Source organism: Melanostigma gelatinosum, assembly GCF_949748355.1.
Source record: "Melanostigma gelatinosum genome assembly, chromosome: 18".
Lineage (NCBI taxonomy): Eukaryota > Metazoa > Chordata > Actinopteri > Perciformes > Zoarcidae > Melanostigma > Melanostigma gelatinosum.
The window spans coordinates 6707969-6733864 of NC_136651.1; the positions used below are offsets into that span (position 1 = coordinate 6707969).

Below are 25896 nucleotides of genomic sequence, written 5' to 3' on the forward strand. Positions count from 1 at the left end.
ACTCAACTGCCCTTAAAAATCACAAAGCATGCCATCATATCTCACCTCACACTGTCTCATCTCCTCCAGTCTCACCTGTTGCGAGCTCCGTTTTATACATACAAATAAAAATGCTTACCTGGTGGTGGTGTCTAATCCTCCATGAGTCCATGCGTCTCTTCCATGCCTGTCTGTGATTAAAGGGCTCCTTGGACTTGATGTCCGTAACGTTACATCGCTCCGACGTCCCTCCCTCGCGGGAAAACCAGGACGTGACGTCCCTACGTCACTCCGACGTACCTCGACGTAAAACCAGCCCGCGAAATTTAACTTGTGTATCAAAATGTGTATGAAACTGCACCAGCATGGTCAAGCCGATAGCAGGCGCTGTTCTATACACAGGGATACACAGAAATCAGGTCAACTGGTAAAGGTGGACTTAAGAGAATGTATGTTATTTAGACACTTATAAGGCGTTTACACTCTTTGTTTTATGAGGATCAGAAATCAGGGCTGCTGGTAAAAAAGGACTTTCCACGAAAAAGAGATTGTATGTTATTTAGACACTTATAACGGAGTTTACACTCTTTGTTTTATGAGGACCTCAGCATGGTCCGCATATACCAACTAAGTTCTCATAATGCTGGTGTGTAATCAGGTGAACAGTCCAGCCATAACATATCCACAGACACACACACACACACACACACACACACACACACAATGGCAGTGTATAGAAGAGCATGTCAGCAAGCTTGCCATTGTAAAACATCTTTGCTTCACTAACGTAAAGATATTTTTCATTTCCGAGAATTATTTCATCGGAAAAAATACCAAGGTCCAGACCTTGGTGACCTCAACGGTGGGTATATCCATGCATTGGTTGCTCTGCTAAGGCGATTGTAATCAAATTTCGAACAATCTCCAAATGGGGTTTGGATTTATCTATTATTTTTTTATTTTGCTGACCAGACTTTCTAAAATCAATCTAGATACAACATGGGTATGCCAAAACACATTTGGGCTGGCTTTATACAGTGAGGCAAAGAGCAAGTATATGGAGGTCCAGGTGGTGTACGGTCTCTCGGACCAACTACGGATCATAAAATGAATAGAGTAGTCCCTCAACCAGGATTACCACGGTGTACAATGTATTTTTTAAGCCTACAAACATTAAAAAATTGAAAATATCAACATTGTCTGCCAACAGAATTGACAATAGATGGTTGGAACAATCTGAAACCACCTGATAGTTCAAAATAGATCACCATGTTCCAACATGGTATCTTTGAGAACTAAAGACATTTCACACAACCATTCATTTAAGACCAACCCTCTTCAAGATCAAAAGCTGCACATTACCTACCTTTGCAGTTTCAGGCGGCTTTATTCTTCACCAAAAGGATGTGCTCAGAAAAATGATGTTCCCACTCGGGATAATTAGTTAAAAAGCGTTTGCTGATTTGGGGAAATTGTACGAGAATGGAAAGTGGCGAGGAGCTGTGTAAATGATGAAAAAGCTGCATTTGTAGGTGCATGCAAATGCAGTTCACAAGAAGATCATGTGGAATCAAAACTTGATACTTGATAGATATTGATGGCACAAAATGTGTCTTCAAACGTGATAACAAATTTCAAGAACTTATCCGGTTCATGAACCATTCAAAACACAGTACTCCCACAGCCACATTTTCAATGAACTATGCATGGCCATGGAGGCCGAACACGCATACTAAATGTTCCACACAGAATCCACTGGCTGTCAGAGAGCAGAGTAATTTGTGTATGAATTGAGGATGAAACACATTCTCTCCTTTTAGCTGCAAGGCCAACTCAATGTTTTTTCGACATTCGCAACATACTTCAGACTCTCTAGGTCTCACTGTCACAGGAAAACAAAGAAGTCAAAATGATTGGCTGTTTTCACAAAGGGAGGTCCGTTTGAAAGTTTGACAAAGAAAAAGTCCATTGAAAATCTGTGTGCACATAATTCTATACTTTTATATTTTAAAATGAACCACTTACCGACTCAATAAATAGCTGTGTTGGAGCAGTGATGCCCCTGAACCAAGTGAGGTAGAAATTCGGGTCCACTTTATCTAAAAAGGGACTAAGTTGCTCCATGTGACCAGTGATGAGTACTTGGATATTATAGTAAAGTAAAAAAAAAACGTGTCATTATGATATAGAATTCTACTGTTATATTAAAGAAAACTGAGCCTACAACATAAATTGCATTAAATGTCCACACTAAACTTGTGAAACATTATCAACAACCCTTATGCCCAAACCAAGTTCCACTAAATGAGTGCTATGCAGTCGTAAACAGCAGAAAGCACAGATGCATTTTAATGAAGGTAGAAGTTCCTCAGTGAACGTAGAATTCACTGCCGGAGGATCCACCATGAGCATTTAACAACATGATCTCAGAAATACACAAAGACAACCACCTTTGATCAGCACATTATGTGGTGGCGGCTCGTAATGTGCTAAATTACGCGTCGGCACCATAAAAATAATCACCGGTCTCGTGGTTGAACATCCTGTGTTTGTTTGTTTGCTGGTTTGATGCTCTCCGGGTGCCGCGGGAACACAAGCAGCTTCTTCACTGCCGCAGCCGCGGAAATCCTTTATTTTCTAAGTTCATTCTCACATAGTTTATCAGGACTTTTGTTTGGATGTGTCTTAACACATAGAAATGCAATATTTGAGTTAATACAAGATGAGATATTATGGAAGAATACTTAATTATTTTTATATACTCAAAAAAGTACAAGTCACCTCGAAAAAAACGACTTTGTTATCATATTCTATCTCATTAAAATTGTTGTAATTAAGTTTTTATTTCACACTATTTTACTACTATTAATGTAATTGTATTTTTTAATCTATTACATAACATTTTTTAAATTCGTATTGCCTTGTTAGTCTGAAATTGTTAAATTATTGAGTCGCTTTTGCACAGTCTGTTGGTCTCACAATTATAATCTGCGATACAAAGAAAAATCTAAAATTCTCAAAGCATGATTCAACCAAACTTATGAACAATGTAATTGTATGAAGACTTAAACATTGGAACTGGTTATGAATGAAATGCTGCTAATATCCCATAACACTTCCAAAATAGATGAATCCATCCAAAATAATCCAACAGTAGTAAACTACTCTGTTCACCTCCTTGTGAAATGAATATCTATATACATGTGAAGACCCTAATCCCACTTAATTTATCTCTTTTGTCATTCCCTCCTTCCTAAATAATAAATAAATAAGTGGGGAATCAGAGTCGACTTGGTATACTTTATTAGCGTAAGAGGCTTATCGTCAGCATATCACTCAGTATGATATAATCTTCCAGTTCTGGGTACCAACGAAACTGACAATGAATATGAAAAGTAAAGAAGGATTCGAAAAAGTTGCAGAGGACCATAAAGCCTTCAGCTGCGTGGTTGATTGAAAATGACAGAAACATCATGAAAAGTTCATGCAACAAGTACAGCTTGACAGTCTGTGCAGTTATGAATGTCCACGCTGGGGGAGGGACTGGGAAAACATCTATCCCACCTTAACGTAAGGCAATGAATCAAGGATTACTCTCATCCCACACCAACCCCCCTGATTACGGTTCATAATAAATTGATATTGTAAGGAAAGATTAATTTATATCTATTTACCAGTGTATTCATCCCTATGCCAAAGGAAAGTGAAGCTTCACAATATTATGGACGTATCATGTCAACTCCTATTTTATAGCTTCAATACGTCTTTACCTCTTGCTTGCTGCTTCAATTAGCCACTCATCACTGTATCGATCCTATTTCACAATAACTGTGGTATTCAATGGCGATCAGTTCATTTACAATTGTGATAATTTGCTTTAAAAAGTGTTGGATTGACCGATCAACCAGCAGTCCTTGCCATCATTGGAGCTACAACAACGGCATAACTCCAGACATTAAGCTTTGATTATCTGCTGTCGAGACACTATAACTGTTGTTTGTATCATCTTGATGATTTATCAATATATTTGATTTAATTTAATAAAGCTGTTGTGCACACCCGCATTACTCTGTTCAGTGAAAATGAGTCTTGGGCGAAGGTGAGTTATAACGTTATCATGATGTGTTCACATGTATTCTCATGAAATGTAGTGTTGGTAGGAAACTTGAATACACATTACCTCTAATAATACTAATTAAAAATACTAATGACAAGATTTATTTTAATCCATAAAAATACAACCTTCTGTTTCCTAATCATTTGAATTGTGTGTTTTTATGAAGAAGACACAAACACAGGAAATTACTAAAACAAAATAAAAGGATAATATTTAGAATGTTGGATGGTTTACTCTTCAGAGCGGCTGAAATGATCTTTTTTGGGACGGTGGCAAAAAAAAAAAAATAGTCTGGAGCTTTGTAGACCAGCTGCTATAATCAAACAAACAAAGGGATCTGTATCTGCCAATATGGATCATTAACGATTGTGCTGATCCCATCCGTGACTCTGATCCACGATACAATCCGAACCGTGAGTTTCATGATCCGTTGCAACACCCTGGATCCTTTTATACCAACTGCAATAACAAAACAAAACAAAACTCGGCCATATTGATACGGCTCACACAGCTTTGTGATTGGTTGCATCCCCACCACCAGGCCGGTCACATGGTCAGGCACAGCACATTTTGAAAGCTTGCCCCATTTCCCAGAAAGGAGAGTGCATGCCTTGATTATAATTAAGTAAAGACAGACAGCCTGCCTGCAGACTGTATTGGATAGGCATTTCATATTTTATTTATATATTTCATGTGCTGACTTGTGACTTTTTTACTTTAAGAACTGAGCAGCAGACAGAGTGGGGTTGTATAAAGGCAATTAAACATTGATTGGAGATGAAATAATGATAACTTAGGACATCTTCTCCACAGGGTCTCATAAATGTGTGTGTGTGCGTGTTTCTAAATGTTCTATGATTGAGAAAGCAAAATGCCATTATGGAAACATAGAGGAAGGACACATCTCCCTCATTTCACCAGTCCCTCACTCACTTCGAAAAAAGTAATTCTCAAAAGGAGAGAGGCTGAGTCATAGTACCATATTCCATAATTGGTGTTACAAGGCATCAACCTGTTTGTAAGAGGGGAAAAAAAAGGCAAAGACATTGGTGTGTGCGCTTGTTTTCTAAAGAGAAACGGTGACGAAAGAATAAAGCGAGAAAGAGGAGTGGCTGAGAATAACTCTCCAGCAACAGTGAGTCACTCAGCCTCAATGGGAAACTTCACAGAGGTGTCACTTCTTTGCCTGGGCTCAGACCTCTCTATCATCCTTTGTTTGGCCTGTTCCTGCAGCACGATATCAATTTGTCTCGATGGCCAACAGTCCCCTGGAGATGTCTCCTGCAGACAGCAGGCCGCGCCAGCCAAGGTGCCTGAGTGGTCTGGCACAGAAGTCAAAACGGTACATAGACATTGTATGCAGTCCCCCTTTCGAAAAGGAATGGTATGGGCCCATCTCATAGCTGTGAAAACAATGCCATACATACAATTAACCCCTTGTCAAATACTTATAACGACACACTTCCTCAATAAAAGCATAATACAAGGATGGTTATGGAATGATTTGTTTCCGATTACTTTCTCCCGTAGCGACAAAAATCACAAAATACATGTTTTGAAATCGCTTTTTCTATTACGCTGTAAGACAGCACACCACGGGACACCAAACCCACGGGTGTTTTTATCTACAAGTAAAATCGAATGCAGCCAGAAGATGTTAAAGGAGGCTGTAATAAAATCAGATCTGATGGCTTAATGTATTAGGTGAAGTCTTGTATGTAACCGTATCCATTTAGCACATCCAAAGACGTCTCCCAGTGAACAGGATGTCATTTGTTTAGCTTTTCTTTGTGAGAACAAACAAGTGTGATGCACCACATGTATTAGTCAAGACAGCTACGCTCACAGAAGATCACTAGCGCCACTCATCCAACCTCTACCACATACTAGCCACCTGTCGGTCTGCGTTAGCTCTCCGATGTCAACCCCATGCGTTCTTTCCTGAGCACCACCAGCACCTCCCACAGAGCAGCCTGCGGGGGTCTGAGATGTAATCTCCCCCCGCTTTCCCTTCCGTAGTTGTCCCCAATTGTGGCCCGGCCATGCGTTTCTGAAGCTACGGTAAAACCTGCTCTCGTGTGGTTTCTTCACCACCGATTGTGATCAGAGGTCTGTAAAGTGGATTTCTACTTCACCTGGATTCATTTGACTGGTGCATCGATTCGTATCTGAGCCCAAAGCAGCTTCGGATGCGGTGATGGGTGGGTGAATGAAACACCACATGTGCCCATGCGAGTGTATGCATCTGCGTGTGGGTCTCCAATAAAGCATAATGACTGTAATGTGTTGAAGCGATTGACTTTGCTTGCATGGTCTAAGACCACTACTTTATTATTCTGGAGGTTTAGTTGGAAATAAATGAGTGCACTTACAATTCCGTTTAAGATATTAGCATTCCTTTTTCTGTTTTATAATACACAAAAACACACTGGTGTCTTGCCAGCTAACGATACATCATTGTTCCATTTCCTGCAACTTCGTCATGAGAGGATCTGTTGTGCCCAGAGTCGATGACTCACAAATGCATACATTCATTGTTATATCTTCCATTTTAAACCAACAAAAAACTATTTTCTTTAATGTCATTCAATAGGATAAAACCTCCTTCCTCTCCATCTATCTATCTATCTATCTATCTATCTATCTATCTATCTATCTATCTATCTATCTATCTATCTATCTATCTATCTATCTATATATATATATATATATATATATATATATATATATATATATATATATATATATATATATATATATATATATATATATATATATATATATATATATATATATATATATATATATATATATATATATATATATATATATATATATATATATAAATATATGGGTTTTCAGAGCCAACACTAATACTAATCTCAAGCAAATCTCTCAAAAACAATTTCGGAATCATCATACATATTGCTGGGCTCCGCAGAGCGGACTGAAGAAAGTGATTAAATATGCATTAGTGTTAATAGATGCTCAATGTTTTCAGAAGTCTCAAATGATGAAGGTCTGAACGTTAGATAATCTGTCATTTAGTAGAATTAGACTCTCTCTCACATGAATAGATAACATGTGACCACTCACCGCATTAGATGGACAAGGTGTCGTATATGTTGGAAAAGTATGTACCTGCTCACTGGTGGTGGCCATGCAAATAGTTTGGGTTTTATGGAGGATTCTGCAACTGAGACTTTTGCTGCCAACAGAGACACATTGAGTTGAATGGAATTACTTTTTGCTGTTCAAAGCATTGAAAAGGTGCTTAAAAGTTCAAAAACAGAAACAATGCCCCGGTTCCTCTGGATGATTCAGTCCTCAATGTCAACGGTTTCCATTAGAACTACTCCTCCACTACGCAAATCAAAAACAGTATTTGCATGGCCTTGTTTAATCTGAGATTCAACTTTGGTAAGCTCCATTCTAATTATGTTGTCTTCCTTCTCCTCTTATTGTGGCATTATTGTAAAGTGACACATGAGCCGTTCAGTCAGAAGTGCTGACTTTGAGCAATTTCTGTTTCCCCATTCCTCTACAAGGTGAAGGAGGTCTCCAGTGCTGAAACCGCATCTACTAGAGTGACTTACAGGAGTCCTGTGTTTAAATGGTTTCAGACAGGACGGCTTAGCAGAGCAGAAAGGAAATGCGCTGGCAGAACTGTCTATTGCTGAACAAACGTGGGTCTTGTGCTGCACGTGCAGATTAAAAGGGCTAAATAGACGCTCCAACATTCAATGGATTCGTCATACGAGTTCAGTCATTTGAAAAGAAGCAAACATTTATTCTGTAATTGATAATTGTTGAACACATTTTAGGCATAAAATGCTCCTCTAGGAGGCATTTACATCACGTTTACAGACACACTTTGGTAGATGTCACAAATCATCTTTTCAAAAATGCGGATAGCTAAGGAACAAAGTATTCAGCTTGAGGAAAAGGACAAAAAAACTAAAAGAATATTACATGGCCCATGTCACAATGTGGATGAGGTCACCATTACAGACCACTAAATTATGCAGCAGCCCCTGAGCCATCCAGTGAGTGAAAGAAAAGCTGTTATATACACAAAACCTGGGACTACAGATGTAGATGTAGGAGCTTACCAGACCCTTGAAGTGATCTGTAACCAAAAGCAGTCTTATATGGAATAAAGGGTACAATTGTGAATATAATGGGAAGAGGCATTAATGAAACACAATTAACAAGGTGAGGTACAAATAAGAGCTAATAAATAGCACTTCTAGCAATTTTTCTGCTTTTTGTATCATAGATACTCAGTTTTCTGGGCAATTAACTGAGACCTCAAACATTTATGAATCATCATCATTTTGAGTCATCACTGATCTCTCAATCTCTCATAAAAGCGTGTCTGAAGGACGCGACTCTTGACTTTAGCAGTTGTACTTTTCAGATGCATGTTATACACATTTTACGGCTGAATCTTTTTTTATGAAATGCATTAAGAAACACAACATATCAGACCCTACCTGACTGAGTCTGCTTCATCATTAGGGTTTATTATACCCTCCCTTGTGGGCGTACGAGTTCCACCGTTTGAAAAATAAATGTTCGCTTGCAAACCAGTGCAACAATTTCCCATGCGTGGTGGTGACAACCATATATCGAGACTACCACAGTGGTTCCAACATTGGGCTGATTGCCAGAACCCCAAATTCTGTTCTAAACGCCATGTTCCTCAAGCTGCACGTAGTGTAGTCATGACAACACAAACTAAAAAAATAATATGGCAAGAAGTCTGTTTTGTAATATGGAGAAGAACACCATGAGGCAGATAAAGAGTAATTACAGGCACACCATGCTAAGCAAACAAGGCCCGTAGGGTATCTCTTCAATATCACAACTTCTATTAATGGTTGGAACCGAACCACACGTTTATTCAATGTCAATTACTGCATGTGAGGCAGATTGTGATCTAAGTTGTATTGCAATCAATGCCTTGTAAACGTCGGACTTCATTTCAGCCACCTTCAAAATCTTTACTTTATTTTTGTGGATTTCATTGTGAATTATGCAAAAGTAAAATTTGATTTAAGATCATAACTGAGAGGAAGTACATACAATATCTATCCACGGCCTTGCAAATTGAAATTGCCATTCGCCTACTTATTAAATAAAACAGGAAGTGGGTTCTCCGCTGGATCTAAATCATGAAGCAGGCAGCAACACATGGCTCGCCAGCTAAACTGATTGTTTTGTTTAATGGCAGCCAAGGCAAACAAATCAAAGACGTTCACATAAACTAAAGTGATTTAAATGAGAGAACGTCAACGCTTCATTTATCAACCTGTCAACCCTGAAAAGTCCAAGAAAATGAATGAATGCCTTTCTGGCATTCTCGGTCCTGCCACATCCTGGAAGGGTTGTTATGGCTCCAATGGTCTTATGGCAGAACATATTTTTTCAGCAAATGTAGAACTCTCTGAAGTAAATAAAAACCATTTTCTATATTTGTATTGACCATGCAGCCAAGATATCATCAGACCACTTTCACAAGCCTGTTTGACTTAAAATGGTTAACCGTTTGCAAGCCAAAGGAAGTGCCATGATTGTGACATGATTGTGACATGACTGAGGCACCTTCGCCCCTACAACTGGAGAGTATATATGGACATTTACGAGTGGTTTCTAATGGGCGTCTCTGCCACAGTGACAGCTTATTACAGCCCATCCAGTACTCATAGGAAGAGTCCATAAAAACACACAACACATCATTAGGAATCTGTCTGACCTTAGCAAGGATATGGCCTCGAGACCAATCAAATGGCTTCTGCCAGTCAGTGCCATATGTGCAACATCACCATGAAGCAGCCGATTTGATCGGTACTATCAGTATGGCACACTGAGTGATTAAGATTAGTTAGCTGTGAGTGCCTAGGTGCACACTGTATGAAAATTAAAAACCTTGAAATTCGGGTCAAGATTCAGGGAACTGAATTTACGAGAAAAATTTGAGGAGAAGATTAATTCCGCATCCATATAGTCTCTCAGACTGTCTGGCCTTCCTATCAATTCATCATTAGACTTGTGAATGCGTGCGAGTATCTCATTATGGGCTCAGTGTAACCGAAAAGAAAACTCCCTGCTTCCCCGTTTAGTCTAGGAGGCATCACTGCAGTGAAAGAAAAAAATTAAAAATCAATACACTGAAATATGTTTGTTTTGATCGCTGTATATTATAGATGTTGACTGTCTTAAGTCGTGTGACCTTTAACAGTCACTGAATCAACAGGTTGGAAACTAAGAAGGCTGTTCAAACCTATTGACGGATAGCATTAAGTAGTCAAAAGGAAGGAATGACTTTTTTTTCATGGAGACACCAGAAAAGACAGCACTCAAGTTGCAGTTTCCATTGGGAGAGAAAAACATTGGCTCAAACTCAATTAGGTTAAGGAGAAGACAGCCAGCGAGCGAGCAGCTACCATCCATTAGGAGACTGTAATAATGACACATAAATGCAATTAATATGACTGATGAGTGGCAACATCCTGACAATCATTTGCCTCGTTCATCTTAATAGTCAGTCTGGAAAATCCCATTAGATCAGAGGATGTAATAGTGAAAGTGCTCAGGAATCAATCCATCATTGGCTTGTCGGGGTGTGTATTCATGTTGAATCATCTGGCTTTAACAGCATCCAACAAGGCAAACGTGTAGATACAAATACATGAGAATAAGATGCGACGTAAATAATATCAAGTGTTTGGTTCAAATGTTTTTTTCACCAGCTGCTCTCACCATAACTTTAGTTTGATGGTACTTGGTCATACCATTGACCTTATGTTTCTGTTAAAAGTAAAGTGTGATACTAATTCAAACTATGACTTTTATCTGACATTTATCATGTACATTCATCCAAATGTTTGGCTCAATTTGTTGATCTTTGACGTTCACTTTACATCTTTTGAAACATAAATTCTGGCTGACAGAAGTTAAGTATGGATTTCTAGCTTGGCACGTACATCAACTTTACATGAGATGTAATTATTTCATTACCTCATGTTATGAGTCTAATTTCCATCCTTCAGTGTTTAGTTATTATATCAATAGGGGAGGGACATACAACTTTAAATGCTTGTATTTTGTACTTATTTTAATAAACATGTATTTTTTTTGCATTTTAAAATATTCTTGTTTTATTGCTCAATCGTTGTCGGAAGAAGTGGATGTAACCGGTGCCAGTGACTCAAGAGCAGTGCGGAGATGTGCTCTGGGTGGACGGGCACAATATCCACATGGGTCTGCATTATGCCAGGGCTCATAGTCTTCACAGTCCCACCAGCAAAGACACCCGACCTCTCCAAATTCCACATTTATATTCCATTGCATTTTTCCGAGTCACTCAGGGGGGCTCAAGAAAAAATATTTATAAGCGTGGGATCACACAATGTACAACATCTGCCTGACAGCAGAGGTAGGCGGTGGTGGCGAGCACTTGATATGCTGAATGCAGTGCGTATATTGCCAGTTTATTCCTGTGCTCCCAACATTAGAGCAATAGGGTTCAAGTTGAAAATCCGCAAAGAGGCTCTTTAATAATTAACGTCCCCGATAAGGTTGTACATTAAGGGAGTGAGATTCATTTATATAAGCACCAGAGTGACACCGATTTCCAAATGTTTGACATTTTTAGTTCCAGAATGTGTCAAAGTTCTAATATGTGCGTGGCAAAGTTGCCCGAAAGTTAGAAACTACAACAAAAAAAAAAAATCACAATTGTGTGTTCACTTCACACAGAGAAGGCAGAGTATTCTCCCTGATTCTGACAGTCATAGTAACAAGCCTAACTAAGTGTTGATTGCTGGAGAGTGCCATTTTGAATGGACCCATTAATTCTGTTTGTTGAGCTGTCTCATTACAGAGTCAACAGTGCATTTGTCCTGATTGCGGTCATGTTACGGAACAGTGATCACCCTGTTGGGCTAATGTGTGGAAGGCACACCGCACACACAGCAATATTATGATGAGCCGTCGACTTTCCTTCTACCAAAATGTCCTATGCACATTATACATAGTGACGGTCAACAGTGCAAAAAAAGTTTTACGTTTCGGCACACTATTTTCCATTTAAAACTGTACATTCACAAAAGAATCTACCACAAAGAAAACATTGTGTTTAACATGTTTGATGCTAATTACGTGGGTTTTACATGTTGCTGTGTACTAGATGATTGGTGGGACATGCCACTGGCAATGATATGCTCTTCCTTCTGCTACATTTACAGAAATAGTTTATCAATTCATTTATACATGGGAATTGTAAGTGATGCTCCCCAGCCTATGATCTTTGATTAAAACTATTAGTGTAAATGTAATATAAATATATATATATATATTAGAAATAATCAACACTTCCATGTCTTCTTTTATTTCCTTCATTTACCTAACCAAAAATAACTTAGACAAGTAGTCACAATCAAACCAAAAATGTGTACAGTAGGTATGTCTTGCCAAATAAAATGAGGGCGTTGAATGCATCTCCCATTATATTTAATTTTACATTATAGTTTTACTGTATTCATGCATTTTGAATCATGTTTCTTGATCGTGAGTCCCAGCCATGTGTCCTCATCTTTGCCCTGCATAGTCAATTGTTGTGTAATGTTTCCTTTATGGTGAAGCCAAACATAAACATGGAATACAAAGTTCCTCTCTATCTAACTTTGAAAAGTAGTTGTTAGATTAGAGGAAAAACTTTACTTCGCAACAATGACATTATACATAAGATCATACAGGAGAAATTAATCTATCATTTAGCCCCAACTGTCAGTAAAAATAATCTTCAAAGTTGTGATTTGAGAGCTTACAACAGATATGAGGATAAAGTATACTGTGATGACAAAAGCACCATCGGCATATCATCTCTACCCTCTAGCAGTGGGTGTCTCACTCGGATACGTTGCTGCCTTTGGGGATCTTACACAGAGATTTGTGAAAACATTTCACCTAGGGAACCTAGAAAATAGTACTGCAACTAATGATCATTTTCATTACCGATTAATCTGTAGTTTCTTTTAACTTCAATTCTGAAAAATGGGAATGCACAAATATACATCTGTCCTATCTACAAATACAATCTGCTTACCATCAGACACATATAAAAACCTGCATGCGCCTCTGGAGGAGGAGCCAAAAGGACATCGATTCCTTCCCTTGGACTGCTGCTATCGTGTTAGCTGGCTTCAGTGCATTCTCCCTGTTCACTTGATGTGTGATTTATTAATTTAGAAGAAGTGCCATTAACATGAGCAACAGGCATGAGTTTTTCAGTCTCTCACTGTACTGTGATACAGATGGGAGGAGTACATGTCTAAAAGCCTATTTGTGTAAGCTAGCAACACTTGTTTTATCACCACTGGGTCTATGCATGACTGCGTTACTTAAATGGTATTTGTGTCGAGACTTAATCCAATCCGGTTTAATTTGTACAGCTCTACGAACAGCCTTCTTCTCGCGCTAAAATGATAATGGACAAAAAAAAAAGGTATTGTTGCCACCTTAAAGAAAGGTCCATCTAAATACATCAATTCCAGTTGCCATGTACGTGCTATATTTAGAATATTGTCACCGGTTTACCTTGCCGTGAGGCAGCCATTTCCAACAGAGAACTGAAGCTGTGCTGTCGGCACGCATGCATGCGAAGTAATGTTCTGCTGTGGACAGTGGCAGCACTAAAACATATTTTAGCCACGTAAAAGAAAGGCCCACCGAAACAAAAATATCAGTTTAAGTGTACGCTATATGTAAACTGAAGCCGACATCTGTGCTCTCGATAAAGCCACCAGACCCTATTAAACAAAAACTGACATTTTCGACATGCAGAAGACAGGAGTTGCTGGTCTAGCGCCGTTAGTTGGCATTCAGCCAAGTCACACAAAAACACCGGATGTCTCACAGCAAGATAAACCAGAGAATAAATTCTAAATACAGCATGAACTTCAACTGGAATTGATATATTTAGGTGGGCCTATCTTTAAAAGGTGGCAAATATACCTTTTGCCGCTTCCCCCATCCACAGCTGTATATCAGTTTCGCTTTGATCAGTGTGGTAAGATGTGCCACCCATCATATACTGTAGGTTATACACTGATTATGGATAAGTACCTCGCACAAGCATACATAAAAACATCCAAACTATCCCTTTAACCAGTCTGAAGACACATCACCCACCGGTGACCTCGGGAGAGCATGCTATGCAGTGTTAGACTTCCAAGGGTAATTGCTGTTAGATCAGAGCTAATCCAGAGCCAGACAAAATACCTGAAAAAAATGCTGTGTGCCGTGCCTCTGAAAAGAGGCGAGGAGGATACAACCGTGACATACCAATGAGCTTCCTGTGGATAAGCATACAATATGTGAGGCCAAGTGCCGATTTTCCCCTCAGGCTTAAAACAGAAAGGCATAGATGCTGAAAGCACCACTATTCAGTTTCACTGATGCTGATTGAAAGAAACCATTCAATCAGACAGAGACATATTCTAACATTGAAAAGGTGTATTCTCATGAAATAAGTCAATTAATGAAACATGTTAAACTTCGTCATGTAAACTTACAGGCAGCAATCCTACAATATGTAAAATAATTGCACAAATGGCCTTATGAGCCAGGCAGATGCATATTAATGTGCACGACCAGAAATGTTGTAGTCAATACTAATACCTGTGAAATAACACCATTTTGAATGCCTAATTTCTTACCACTGTTGAAAAGTAATAAAACGTCCCTGTACTTAAACACACACTCCTTTATTACAATTTGCAGAAAGTTTTTTTGCAAATGTATTACTAATCGCTGATGATCCGCCTAAAAATACGAAACAAAAGCTAAATTTTACAAGATTACATTTGAACGCGTTCCCATTTACCTTTGCCGAATACTCATTTTTACTGAATAGAGTTTGAACGCATCATAACTCGATTGTAACTCGGTTATTTTTGCCAAGCAGGACTGTCGTTTTTGAAATCAAGAATTGAAGACATTGACAACAAGCAAAGCAAATGTCAAGTAGATGTTACCCTAAAAATGGTGGATTGCTCTCTCTGGGTTGGAAGAGAGTGGAGTATCCCAGTGTCTGGTTCAAAAGTGAGGGTAAAATACAAGCAGCCGGAATGAGTTTTCTTCATAGGGTGGTCGGGTTCAGCCTTAGAGATAGGGTGAGGAGCTCAGATATCCAGCGGGAGCTCAGAGTAAAGCTCTTCTTCGTCGAAAGGGAGCAGTTTAAGTGGTTCGGGCATCTGATCAGGATACCTCATGGGGTGCTTCCCTTTTTCTGAGCACAGCACACTGGTAAGAGGCCCCGGGGAAGACCCAGATCATGCTGGAGAGATTATATATCTCGTCTGGCTCCAATGAATGGATGGATGAGGGTATGTGTGATTCTTTGTGTGGCTCCCAAATAAGTTACTTTGTAAAAACGTATACAATGCAGCCATTATCTAACAAACCACCAATGGTTTAATCACAACTTAATCTACTCTTCCCGAGGTCATATGAATCAGAGTGCAGAAATCCCCTTTGTTTTGTCTGAAATCAATGGACCCATATCATCAAGACTGACAACTGGAAAAGCGAAGATTTAGAGCATGTGTGTCCCTGTGCAGATAAAGCCAACTCCACCAGGAACTTGGACAGATGTGCATGATGGAGCGGAAAAAAAGAAAAATTGTGGGAGGAAACCCCATCAGTCGAGGGGAGATTAATGGTACACAATCTTTATCTGCAAGGAAATCTCAGATTGTACAGCTTGGAGGGAATGCAAATAGGTACAAACAAACCAGCATAGATAAAGGGTTTAAAATCTTTTGTAGGAACCACGGGGTCCGATGATAGTGAGCTGTGCAGAGCTGGCACGTTGCCAAACATGCAGAGCAAATTCTGGTGGGAATCAAATTTTATGGGTCTTAAACATCATTGTGACCAGCTTACAGTGAACAATGCCTCTCCTTTCCCTCTTTGAAACACACACTGCTTGTCATGTTTGCAAAAATAATACCCTGATATGATTTCAATAATTCCATTAACTAGGTTATTGGAGACTATTTAACTACATCCCCATGGTAATGATGAACTAACACACGTGCAATATTGGTACTATAAAACACAAGACACAGTCTCGTGCAGCTTCCGATAAAGAAAAATAGATACGAAACATAATATATATATTGAAAATGTTTTGGGTTTTTTTCTTAAACGGTGTAGAATCGATTGGACTCAAGAGCACAGTCTGAGTGAAATTAGTCTGAGAAGTTCAGAATAAAAGCAGAGGTTGGTCAACAATATAGTGTGCACAAAAGTAGCAAGGACGAGAGAGAGAGCGAGAGAAAGAAAGAGGGAGACAGAGAGAGCGAGAGAGCGAGAGCAACTGGAGCCCAAACAGAGTGGAACTGGGCTTTCATCCTGCCTGTGATCTGGAAATCTAACCTGTCAACCAGTAGGAGGACATTTACAGGCCGTCTGGTCTGTTTGAAGCCAGAGGAGGGGGTGCAAGTGAATCCCTGTGAGGCAGGTTCTGGGTAAACAATTCATTTTGCTGACAGTTTGATGCCGAGTCTGTCGGACTTCCATCTTACTCCTCACTGGTCTTGATTATGGCAGAGTGGGGTTGTGTTTTGTAGATTGTCAGAGGATCGACTGCCTCAATGAATAAATATGCTTTGAACGAATACCATTTCCTTGAACAAAAAGGACACTTTGTGCCATCAAAATCACCCACCAAAAGAATAAATTGTAAGTGGGAAACCTAAAACACTGCTTGAAAAGCAGAAAGAGTGGACAAATGATTGAGTAATTTACAGCTATTTTTGGCAATGCGCTGATTTCTATTTTACATTATTCCTTTTAATCCAGAAAGATTGAATTGGTCTTTGTTGCCATGTTTGTTATTGGTAAGAAGTGGATACCAAAGGGAAAAGGGACTTTGAAAATAAATGTATTGTACGGAGACTGACTAAACCTTTGATTTGAAATAAAGTAATTATGTATGAAGAGGCACAAAATTGCTTTAAAAAAAAACCGTTCTACAGAAAAAAATGAAGCCGCTTAATTCAGGACTCTATGGTGTAAGCAGCACTTCTATTCGTCAAAAGCTGCTTTTCTTGTGTGTCAGAAATCAGAGTTGGCACAGAGCAGTCTGCAACCGGCTGGCTGAGGTATCAGCAGGTCGGCATGCAGCATTTCCATTACAACTCTCACACGATAAGTCAGAACACGACCGCAAGTAAGAGCAGTGTCCGGGCAAAGGAAATCCCACCTGCACTTGAGCATCCCGATAACTCTCGCATGAGGATGAAGCGACACCGCAGCATTCCAAACAGGAATCTGAAAATGTGAGCACATACGGCCTCAAGAAGCAACAGACGTTCATTCCATACACGCACTTACTCTGTCTGCTCTCTGCTCATGTTTCATTTCGTTTAGACAGCCACGGGCGGACTTCACTAGTGTGTTCATTCATGTCATCGGGTGCGTCAGCATCCCCACACCGGGCCAGAGCTGTCTTTCAAACAAGAACAAACTGAACAAGGCTATTTAGCAGAGTAGTTAGTGGTGGCTTCCTCTCATTATGTACCGTCTAACTGTGTACATACTGTATGGAAAAGCACACACACACACACACACACACACAAAAGGAATTAGGCTACTTTAAAGATTCAGCATTCATTTCAATCAAAAGCAAAGTTCTGCCAATCAACTGCAATTATGAAATATATAATAATTAGCTTTTAGTCAATCAAATATCAATCCAATACAATGCACTAAATAATACGAGCAAATGCTTCATCTTCAACAATTCCTTGTTACGTTAAACACTTAGAATCAATTTCTTTTTTTGAAGATCACGCATCAGTATATCGAAACGCCCAACTTTAACAGGAGAAGAAAAACTCTGATCCGGATAGAAACCAAGAAAAAAAAAAAACATGTAGATTGCTAGACTCACCATGAACTGAACAATCAAATCACATAACAGAATGATACAAATGGAGTTTATGCATCCTTTTGAAGCACTGCTCCTGTTATGTGCAGGTTCATGTTAATTCCAATCCACTTGTTAATCGATTTAGAACTTTGACGAAACCTCTGTTGGATTCAACAAAGGCTGTGCCTTTACCCGATCAACCTGTCATGGAAACATGCCCCTCCGTTTCCCAGCTGTGACGGCGAGTGGCAGGTATTGTATCCACAATGTGTACATGTGTGTCATCACGGCAAAATGTTGTTCTGGAGACACCTCCGGTATCGGAAACTACCAGAGGATGTTTTCAGTACTTGTGTTTTTATGTCTGCCTGTCTGTGGACAGGTTTTGCCAGCGTGATAGCGTGGCAACTATGCAAATTGCAGACATGAAATGTAAAAGGTGTGTAGTTGAGATCAGAATGTAGGTTGAGTTCAATGATGGGTGTGTTCCAACAAATTGCACCGAAGTAGGGGGATAGGATGTGGCCAGTGTGGCTGCTTTGATCCCATCACGAGGTAGTCGCTAGTTTATTTAATCAAATCAAAAGGTTATGTGTGCTCCTCCGACAGTATACTGAAGTCTTTTGATGCAAATGCTGTATCGTCCACAGACGGATCATCTGTAGGCAAAATTGAACTTCGTAAAATATTCAGCGTGTCTACACATCTTTCTGGGTTTTAAATATAGTGTGTGATGGATTTTACCCAGCCCCAAATGTCTGGCTCGCATTGGAAAACGTATTTTCCTGAAAGAGCAAATACATTACACAGCCTTTGTCACATGGGGCATTCCATTATGTGGCGGGGGACACAACCGAGGAGCCAAAGAAGCAAAAGGGTCAACTAAATGGAATTGCTTTTATAAATCAGTGTCACATTATGCATCCGGTGCACAGACTAGAAAGCCCCTGTACAGTTTATGAATCTTTTTTGGGAATCAGCTTGCAACATGCTCCTTTGTTGGATACACCCTCCAGGCTGTTCTTTGATAGTCCAGCTTTACATATCCAGATAAGTTGGTGTGGACTTAAAAGGGGTACACCGCGATAAAACAATGCAGTGAAAAAGACTGAGGGTGACAATCAAAATAAGTTTAAGTTTCATTTTTGAAGCTAATATCTGGTTAAATGCTGGCCGTTTACATGAAAATAGACATGAGAGTACTGGTGAGAGTCACTGGGCTGTCCCTGAACCGATAAGAGCTTTCAAAGCCACAGTGGAGGTCCAATGGAAAATGATAAAAGCTGAGGTTGCTAACAGTAGCTGTGGTCACTACACATGAGCCACTGACCATATTCATCCATCCATCCTTCCCGGGCCATCACTTCGGCCTGTCACCAGTATGCTACATGAGCTTGATTCTTTATTCTCTGCCAGAATGGGTGAGGTAATACAAACTCATGATCAGTTTGTTGGTTTTTAGAAAAACTACTCTTGCAAAAGAGAGAAACACATTTCTCTCTACTGTATACAAAGGATGGGACAGTATAGGACTTTATCGTGTATCATGACAAAAAAAAAAAAAACCTTTACAATAAAGTTGATCATGGAGAATTTCCATTACGGGAATAATTATGAATATCGCCACGAGTGACTTGGAGAGGCTGTTTAGCTTGCTGTGATCATGCAGACGGACACAATATCACAACAGACTCTGTGATCTTATGATTACTTTATGAATCAGCTGTTCGGGTATGAATACTTGCCTTCTGTCTTTATTTCCATGAATGAAAATAAAGAAAAAACACAATTCCACTGCATGTCAACAAACTGAAAGCATTTACCTGAATCAAATGAATGGAACAACACAAGGAATGCTTCCATATAGAGGCCAATGATGCCATTGCCTTCACAGTCACCAGATCCCGATTTACTACCTATGGGATTTTTTTTTGGGGACCAATGTGTTCAACAGCACTCTCCACCACCACCATCATCAAAACACTAAAAGAGGCGATATCTTCTGGGAGAACGGTGTTTATCGCTCCAGTTTTCATAGCCTGAGGATGTTGTGGTGCCTCATTATGGCCCAACGCCTTGCTGAGACACTTCATGTTGGTTTTCCCTTTCATTTCTCACATGTCGGCCAAAGCTGTCAAACAATGTTACAGCGGCCACCTTTGCACACAACTACAACATAATACTGTTGCTTAGTTTAACACCCAGACTCATCAATCCTTCACACGTGCCAGTGTAACAAATCACCAGCGGCATGGCAATCATCATCAGTCCTCACACGCATCTCGTAAAAAAAACGAAGTGGTCGTATTATTATCAGAAGCCTATAATTGATTGGCAGTAGCTGTAGTAATATGACCAAATGACCCTTTTTTTCATTTCCACTTCACCATGTTTACACATGGTTTGAGGTATAAAAATATAGTCTCAATGCACATTCTTATAATAAAATACGAACGGACCCTGGCCCTAACATCGACAGTAAACGACAAATCACAGTTGAAGAAGACACTACTGGTAGATTCTTAACACAAATTGTAATAAAAATACAATATCTAGAAATGGTGTGATACTGCAGCCAACCTCGTGTATGACGAATGTGACTCGCAGCAGGTGAGAGCAGACCAGCCAGCCAGCACAGCGTGCAATGATCAAAGATAAACGCAGAGCTGCCGGCCTGTCAAAAAAAACCTGCCATTTTGCTGTATGAGACCAAACCAGGAGATGTGAGACTGAAAACACTGGGGTAGGGCTTTAAGAGTACAGCGTGTGGTTAGGAACATAATTCCCACTACAAATGAGACTGTAGTAGAGCATTCATCTTAAAAAGACAGCCTCCTGTAGGTTTATTACAGCAGGTCAAATGATGACAAATAGACCATTTGATGGCCTGCACAAGCTCCGCCATGGATCCTATTCTCTCTTTTCACTTTACGCCCTCGGTATATCACTTGGATGCGCTTGTTTGTAGAATTCCCAACGACACTCCATTGAAAACAGCGGAAAATTAAGTGCCGTGCTTAAATTTCAAGTCGTTCCACAAACTCCCCATCCATGTCCGCTCCACACTGTGTAATAACTCCCATCTCTCTTGTTGACCTTTACCACCCTCTTCAGTGCTCGTCCTGCACTGCTAAGCTCAACCCCCTGACATAAGATTGAGATGTAGTGCAGTGTGTACATGTTCTGTGCACACGGGCAGCAGAGCGGCCCAGTGAAGGCACTCTTTTTTTTTGTTTTTTTTTTTGTCTTTACCACTGTTGCTTTCAATCTCCCCTCCCAGAGCGTACCAGGGATTGCTCTGTAACTCCCGCTTAGAGAGAGAGGCAGAGGGGTGAGACGCAGAGGGGGAGATGAAGAGAGGGGAGATGAAGAGAGGGGAAAAGGCTGATTGAAAAGCCAGAGCTCAATAAGATGCGCAAAAAACAAATAAGATGAGGTGGAAAGATTTTGCTGGATGGATGGAGACGATAAAGGACAGGGAGACGTGTGCTCCTGCGTTAAGTGCCTGAATATTTTCAAAAAGGTGAACTCCTAATGAGGTGTTTATCGAGTCAGCCATGTTGCTAAACAAATCGATCTCCACCCAGTCGCACATCACTTACAATGAGCAAAGACAATGATCTTGTGGGACGAAGCAGAGAAGCATCAAGCATAATGTTCGATACGACGAAGTTGGATTGCAGCACGACTGCAACTGCCACGAACATTCATTATTTAAAGCAAAATGACGGTGGATGGAGTATGATGACAGTAGGGGGAAAGCTCTGATGCAGAAAAAGTTAAAACACTCAAAGTCTTGAATGTGGTTTGAATTCAAAACATCTTTTTTTTCTGACATTAAAATACACCCACACAAACAACTTTCAGAGAGAAAAGACAAAGAAAAGCAAAGAAGAAACCGGGGAAGGGGCCCTGTACATTTCCTCTTCACTGCCCTTTCTGTTCATCCATTCTCCACGACACTTGAGGTAATAAATCAAAGCTGAGCAGGCAGCAGGCCACAGTGGGAAAGGGGACTTGCTGTCCTTTTCCCACCTTCCCTAAACCTCTGCCGTTCCCGACCACAAAACAATCCCACATCTGACAGAATCGAAGAAACTGACTCGAGGCTGTGCTCATTACGTTTCGGTTGGCATTTGGCTCATGAGGCATGCCCCAGCATTTTGAAATATCTCCAGTATTTTTATCAGACAATAGGAAGTGCATTTTGCTTTATTAGAAGAGAGAAAAGCAGCTACTGCGAGGAGGTGTCGTGTAAAAGGAACACGTGGTTTTGCACCTTTAGACGTCAGTCGAGTGTAGCACACTGCCTGATGAGGCAACAGTAGAACATATTCATGCAAAAAATAGTGAGCACATAAGTAAATCAAACCAAGCACGGGAGGTCAAAATGTGAGACGCTAACTGCAATTTTCAATGCGTTTACTCTCTGGAATCACAGTCGGTGAGAAAATGTAAATTGTCCGTTACTCAAGAATTAAAATATTTTCCCTTTGAGTTCTTTGTATTATTTTAAATATGTCTCACATGATGGGAGGCAGCGTTTTGCTGTGTTGTTAAGAGTTGTTACAGTTTTATTTTATTTTACTCCCCACAGGCCCCACAGCGTCGTGAAAGCTTCAGAACAACAGACATTAGAGGAAGAAAATAGGAGTTGGTGGGTGGTTGCCTTAATCCAATACAGTCTACACACTATACAGCCATAATGTTCAGGATTAAAACATAAGAAAAGAACAAAGGGATAAATGACAATGCCTACGCCCATATAATACGTGCATCTCTGACTGTCTATTGGATGAGGCTTAGGCTTTTGTAGCACCTAAATTTACAGTTTTAATAGGAGAAAATAAAAAACAAGGTAGAATATCAATGAAACACATGAAATTCTGATCATAAAAATTCACTCTTTATGTATTTGAAATCCGCTCAGTCGGTGCTACTGAATCAACAACACTGTGTATTGCCGTGATGTCGGAGCACAACATTTCATTTCACGAGCAGAACTATATGCCACTAGTTCATCCATAAAGAGAGCAAAGCTGTCGAGATGACCTGATGCGTTACCGTATTGAATACTGAACACAGGTGACACCCAAAACGTCAACTTCTGCCTTGGACTCCTGTGTCAGGATCGGAGCACAATTATTATATGTGGGCATTCACGTCGCTCAGCAGGTGTTCTACAACAGCTTGCAATGAAAAAAAAACAAAAGTGTTTTGATTTCCTGATAGACAACACATATATTGAAAAGGAAAACATCAGTAGACTTGTATGTTAAAAAGAAACATAAGGTTTGTCACTGGGTTTTTTTCATAACCATATGGCTTTTTTTGTCATAAATGTCAGTTTTATGATGAAAACCTCAGGATTTATCGTGCACACAACTGTACTCGAGCTCTTATTCAGTTTCACAATGTGGTCACCGGCTTAAGCGAACATGCTTGCATTCAAAATATTAAAGCCCCTTTTTCTTCCTCCTCTTCCTCCTCTTCCCTCCTCAGCATACAGTCATGCACTGGAAGGGCGAAGCAGCAAATTTGCTAGCTGGCTGACTGGGAGGACAGAGAGGCCTTTTTCACCAGTCAACGGCTGTCCTTAATGAGAATAGAAAGTGATTTACTAGCTTAATGCTCCAGCCCTCAGCCCGCCCGCCTGCCTGCCTGCCTGCCCGCGCTTCACGCAGCCAGTTTACTCGGCAATCCTCATACAGAGAATGAAACTGAGACGGGGGAAAAAGAGGGGGAGAAATAAAGAAATAAAGAAAAAAAGAGAGAACAAGCCGGAGTCCGAAAACCTCAGTAATGAGACATGGATTTTCTCAGTGCCTCCACTGAGTCTTGCATCTTTGTATTTGCCACAAAACGGGTTTTCTATTATACTGAGCGAATACAGTTGACCCGAACTGATTGGGAACTGGAAAACATAGGAGGATTTTTGCAATTATAGTCCATGCTGTGCGGCTTATTGCCTTTAACAAACAGTACTGTGTGCTTTGCACTCTCTGCACTTCTACCAACACGTAAAAAAAACAAAAAGGGGGCCAGTATAAGAACATCCATCTTTCTCAGGACTCTGTGACATAAGTGAAAAATATGCACAGAGCAAGGTAAGCAAGTTCCCTTCCTGCATATTCTGCTCCTCTCACAAAGACTTTCAAACTATTATGTCCTCCATGATTATGAAATTAGTGACGCTACTCCCAAGATCATTTTAAAGTCAAAGGCTTTCACAGGGAACTTCAGATGAGCTGTCGAAGAAGTCCAGTGTTTGTTTTCTATCCAATCGGTTATCTGTGACTAAGCCATGCATAAAGAGGGGATGTGCAGGTTCCCTTACACCTACTACGGCCGAATATCGACAATGATGCAAACTCTCCTCACGCCACACAACAGTGTTCTATGAATTTTGTGCTCAAGTGAGAATAAAATACCAATTTCATGCATATTTGCAGGACCAAATTGCCTTTCTTGATTGGGGCCACCACACTTAGGGTATGCATGAAATTCAAAGTCATAATCACGTTCAACCACAAAATAGGAAAGCCAGAGAGGAAAGACAGGCAGAGGAAGGAAGTGAAAGAGTGCCATTTAAACACGAGCGGTACTTAGTTCCTATCACATTCGGAAGCAGGAGTAGTTTAAGCAACAACAGGAAAAGGGGAACCACATCACCTTTTTCACCAGGATTTAGTGGGCTGCACATCATGCCGCCGAGACAACAATATAGTTACCACTGAAACCAGACAATGTAATGGAAACAGGACAGGTGATTAAACGCCAGGGAGTGCATGTGTGTGGACATGATTTGGGAAATGTAGCGCAGGGTGAACACAAGCCTACCAGTGCGCACAAACGTGCAGCTAGGTGGACTGGTTATCACGGTGGAGGGGGCACACATCAGCAGCACAGCAGTTCTTACCGAGTGTGAAGTAGGGGAGAGCTGTGTTGTCAAGATCATCCATTACGGAAATTCGCCCAGGTAGATCTGTTCTAACGAATAACAGGAGTCGGGATTCCCCCCCTCCTCCTGCTGCTCCTCCTCCTCCTCCTCCTCCTCCAGTTCCTCCTCCACCAGCAACCCCACCACCGGCCACGTTCCCCGAGGCTCCGCCGGTGAAGCTGAACTCGTTCTCCCGGAGCACGGGCAGGGTAGAGACGGTTACGGCTTTCACCTCACATGGCGCCTCCGCGTCGCTCCCTTTGTCCCGCTCCTCGTCGGGCGAAGTCGCTCGGACCGTCAAGGTCCACGCCAGAAAGAGCCCCGCGAGGAGTACGCGGAGGTGCGGCAGTCCGAGCCTCGCCATCCCGCTTCCTTGCGTGTGGTTCTCTCGCTTTGAGCGGGGCTCATAAGCTGTCCGTTCACTTATAGTACAGTCGCTGCAAAGGAGTCGCGTCCGTCCAGGAGGCGGCAGCACAGGTGTAGTGAGAATGACATCTCTCGGCTCCTCTCTCACACACGCGCACACACATCCGTTTGTGTTCACACCGTTGGACAATACATCAATTAAACACGGAGAAGCACGTGCCCCTTTTTTTGAAGTGGAGTCAGGACGACAGTCATTATGTTGTCGTTTCGGTCGCGTGGCTAAATTTATTTTCAAATAAATAAATTCATGCACTCTCAATATCTGATGATGATCTGAAAAAAATGAAAGTACATGGGACTTTTGTTTTATTGTGAAATCGGCGATTCTGATAGAACCAGTACTTTGACTTTGCTTGTCATAAAAACATACGTAAGTGAATAAAATAAGCACATGTATACACACATGCACGTGTGTGTAGAAAGGACTGTAGCCACATCATTAACATATTTCGCAGTTCTTCCAAACATATCTCTTAACGTTCAAAATGC

At 40.6% G+C, this 25896-nt stretch overlaps 1 protein-coding gene across 1 annotated transcript in view; it reads right to left on the bottom strand.

Moving 5' to 3' along the window:
- The window catches only part of astn2 (astrotactin 2), a gene marked incomplete at both ends in the record, with an annotated part of 218560 nt that extends 193215 nt beyond the window's left edge, over nucleotides 1–25345 (bottom strand). Inside the window, one exon of the mRNA XM_079288873.1 lies at nucleotides 24961–25345. Within this exon, the coding sequence (XP_079144999.1) occupies nucleotides 24961–25345 (385 nt within the window). The remainder of the gene's footprint in view (nucleotides 1–24960) is intronic.
- Nucleotides 25346–25896: the final 551 nt, after the last annotated feature.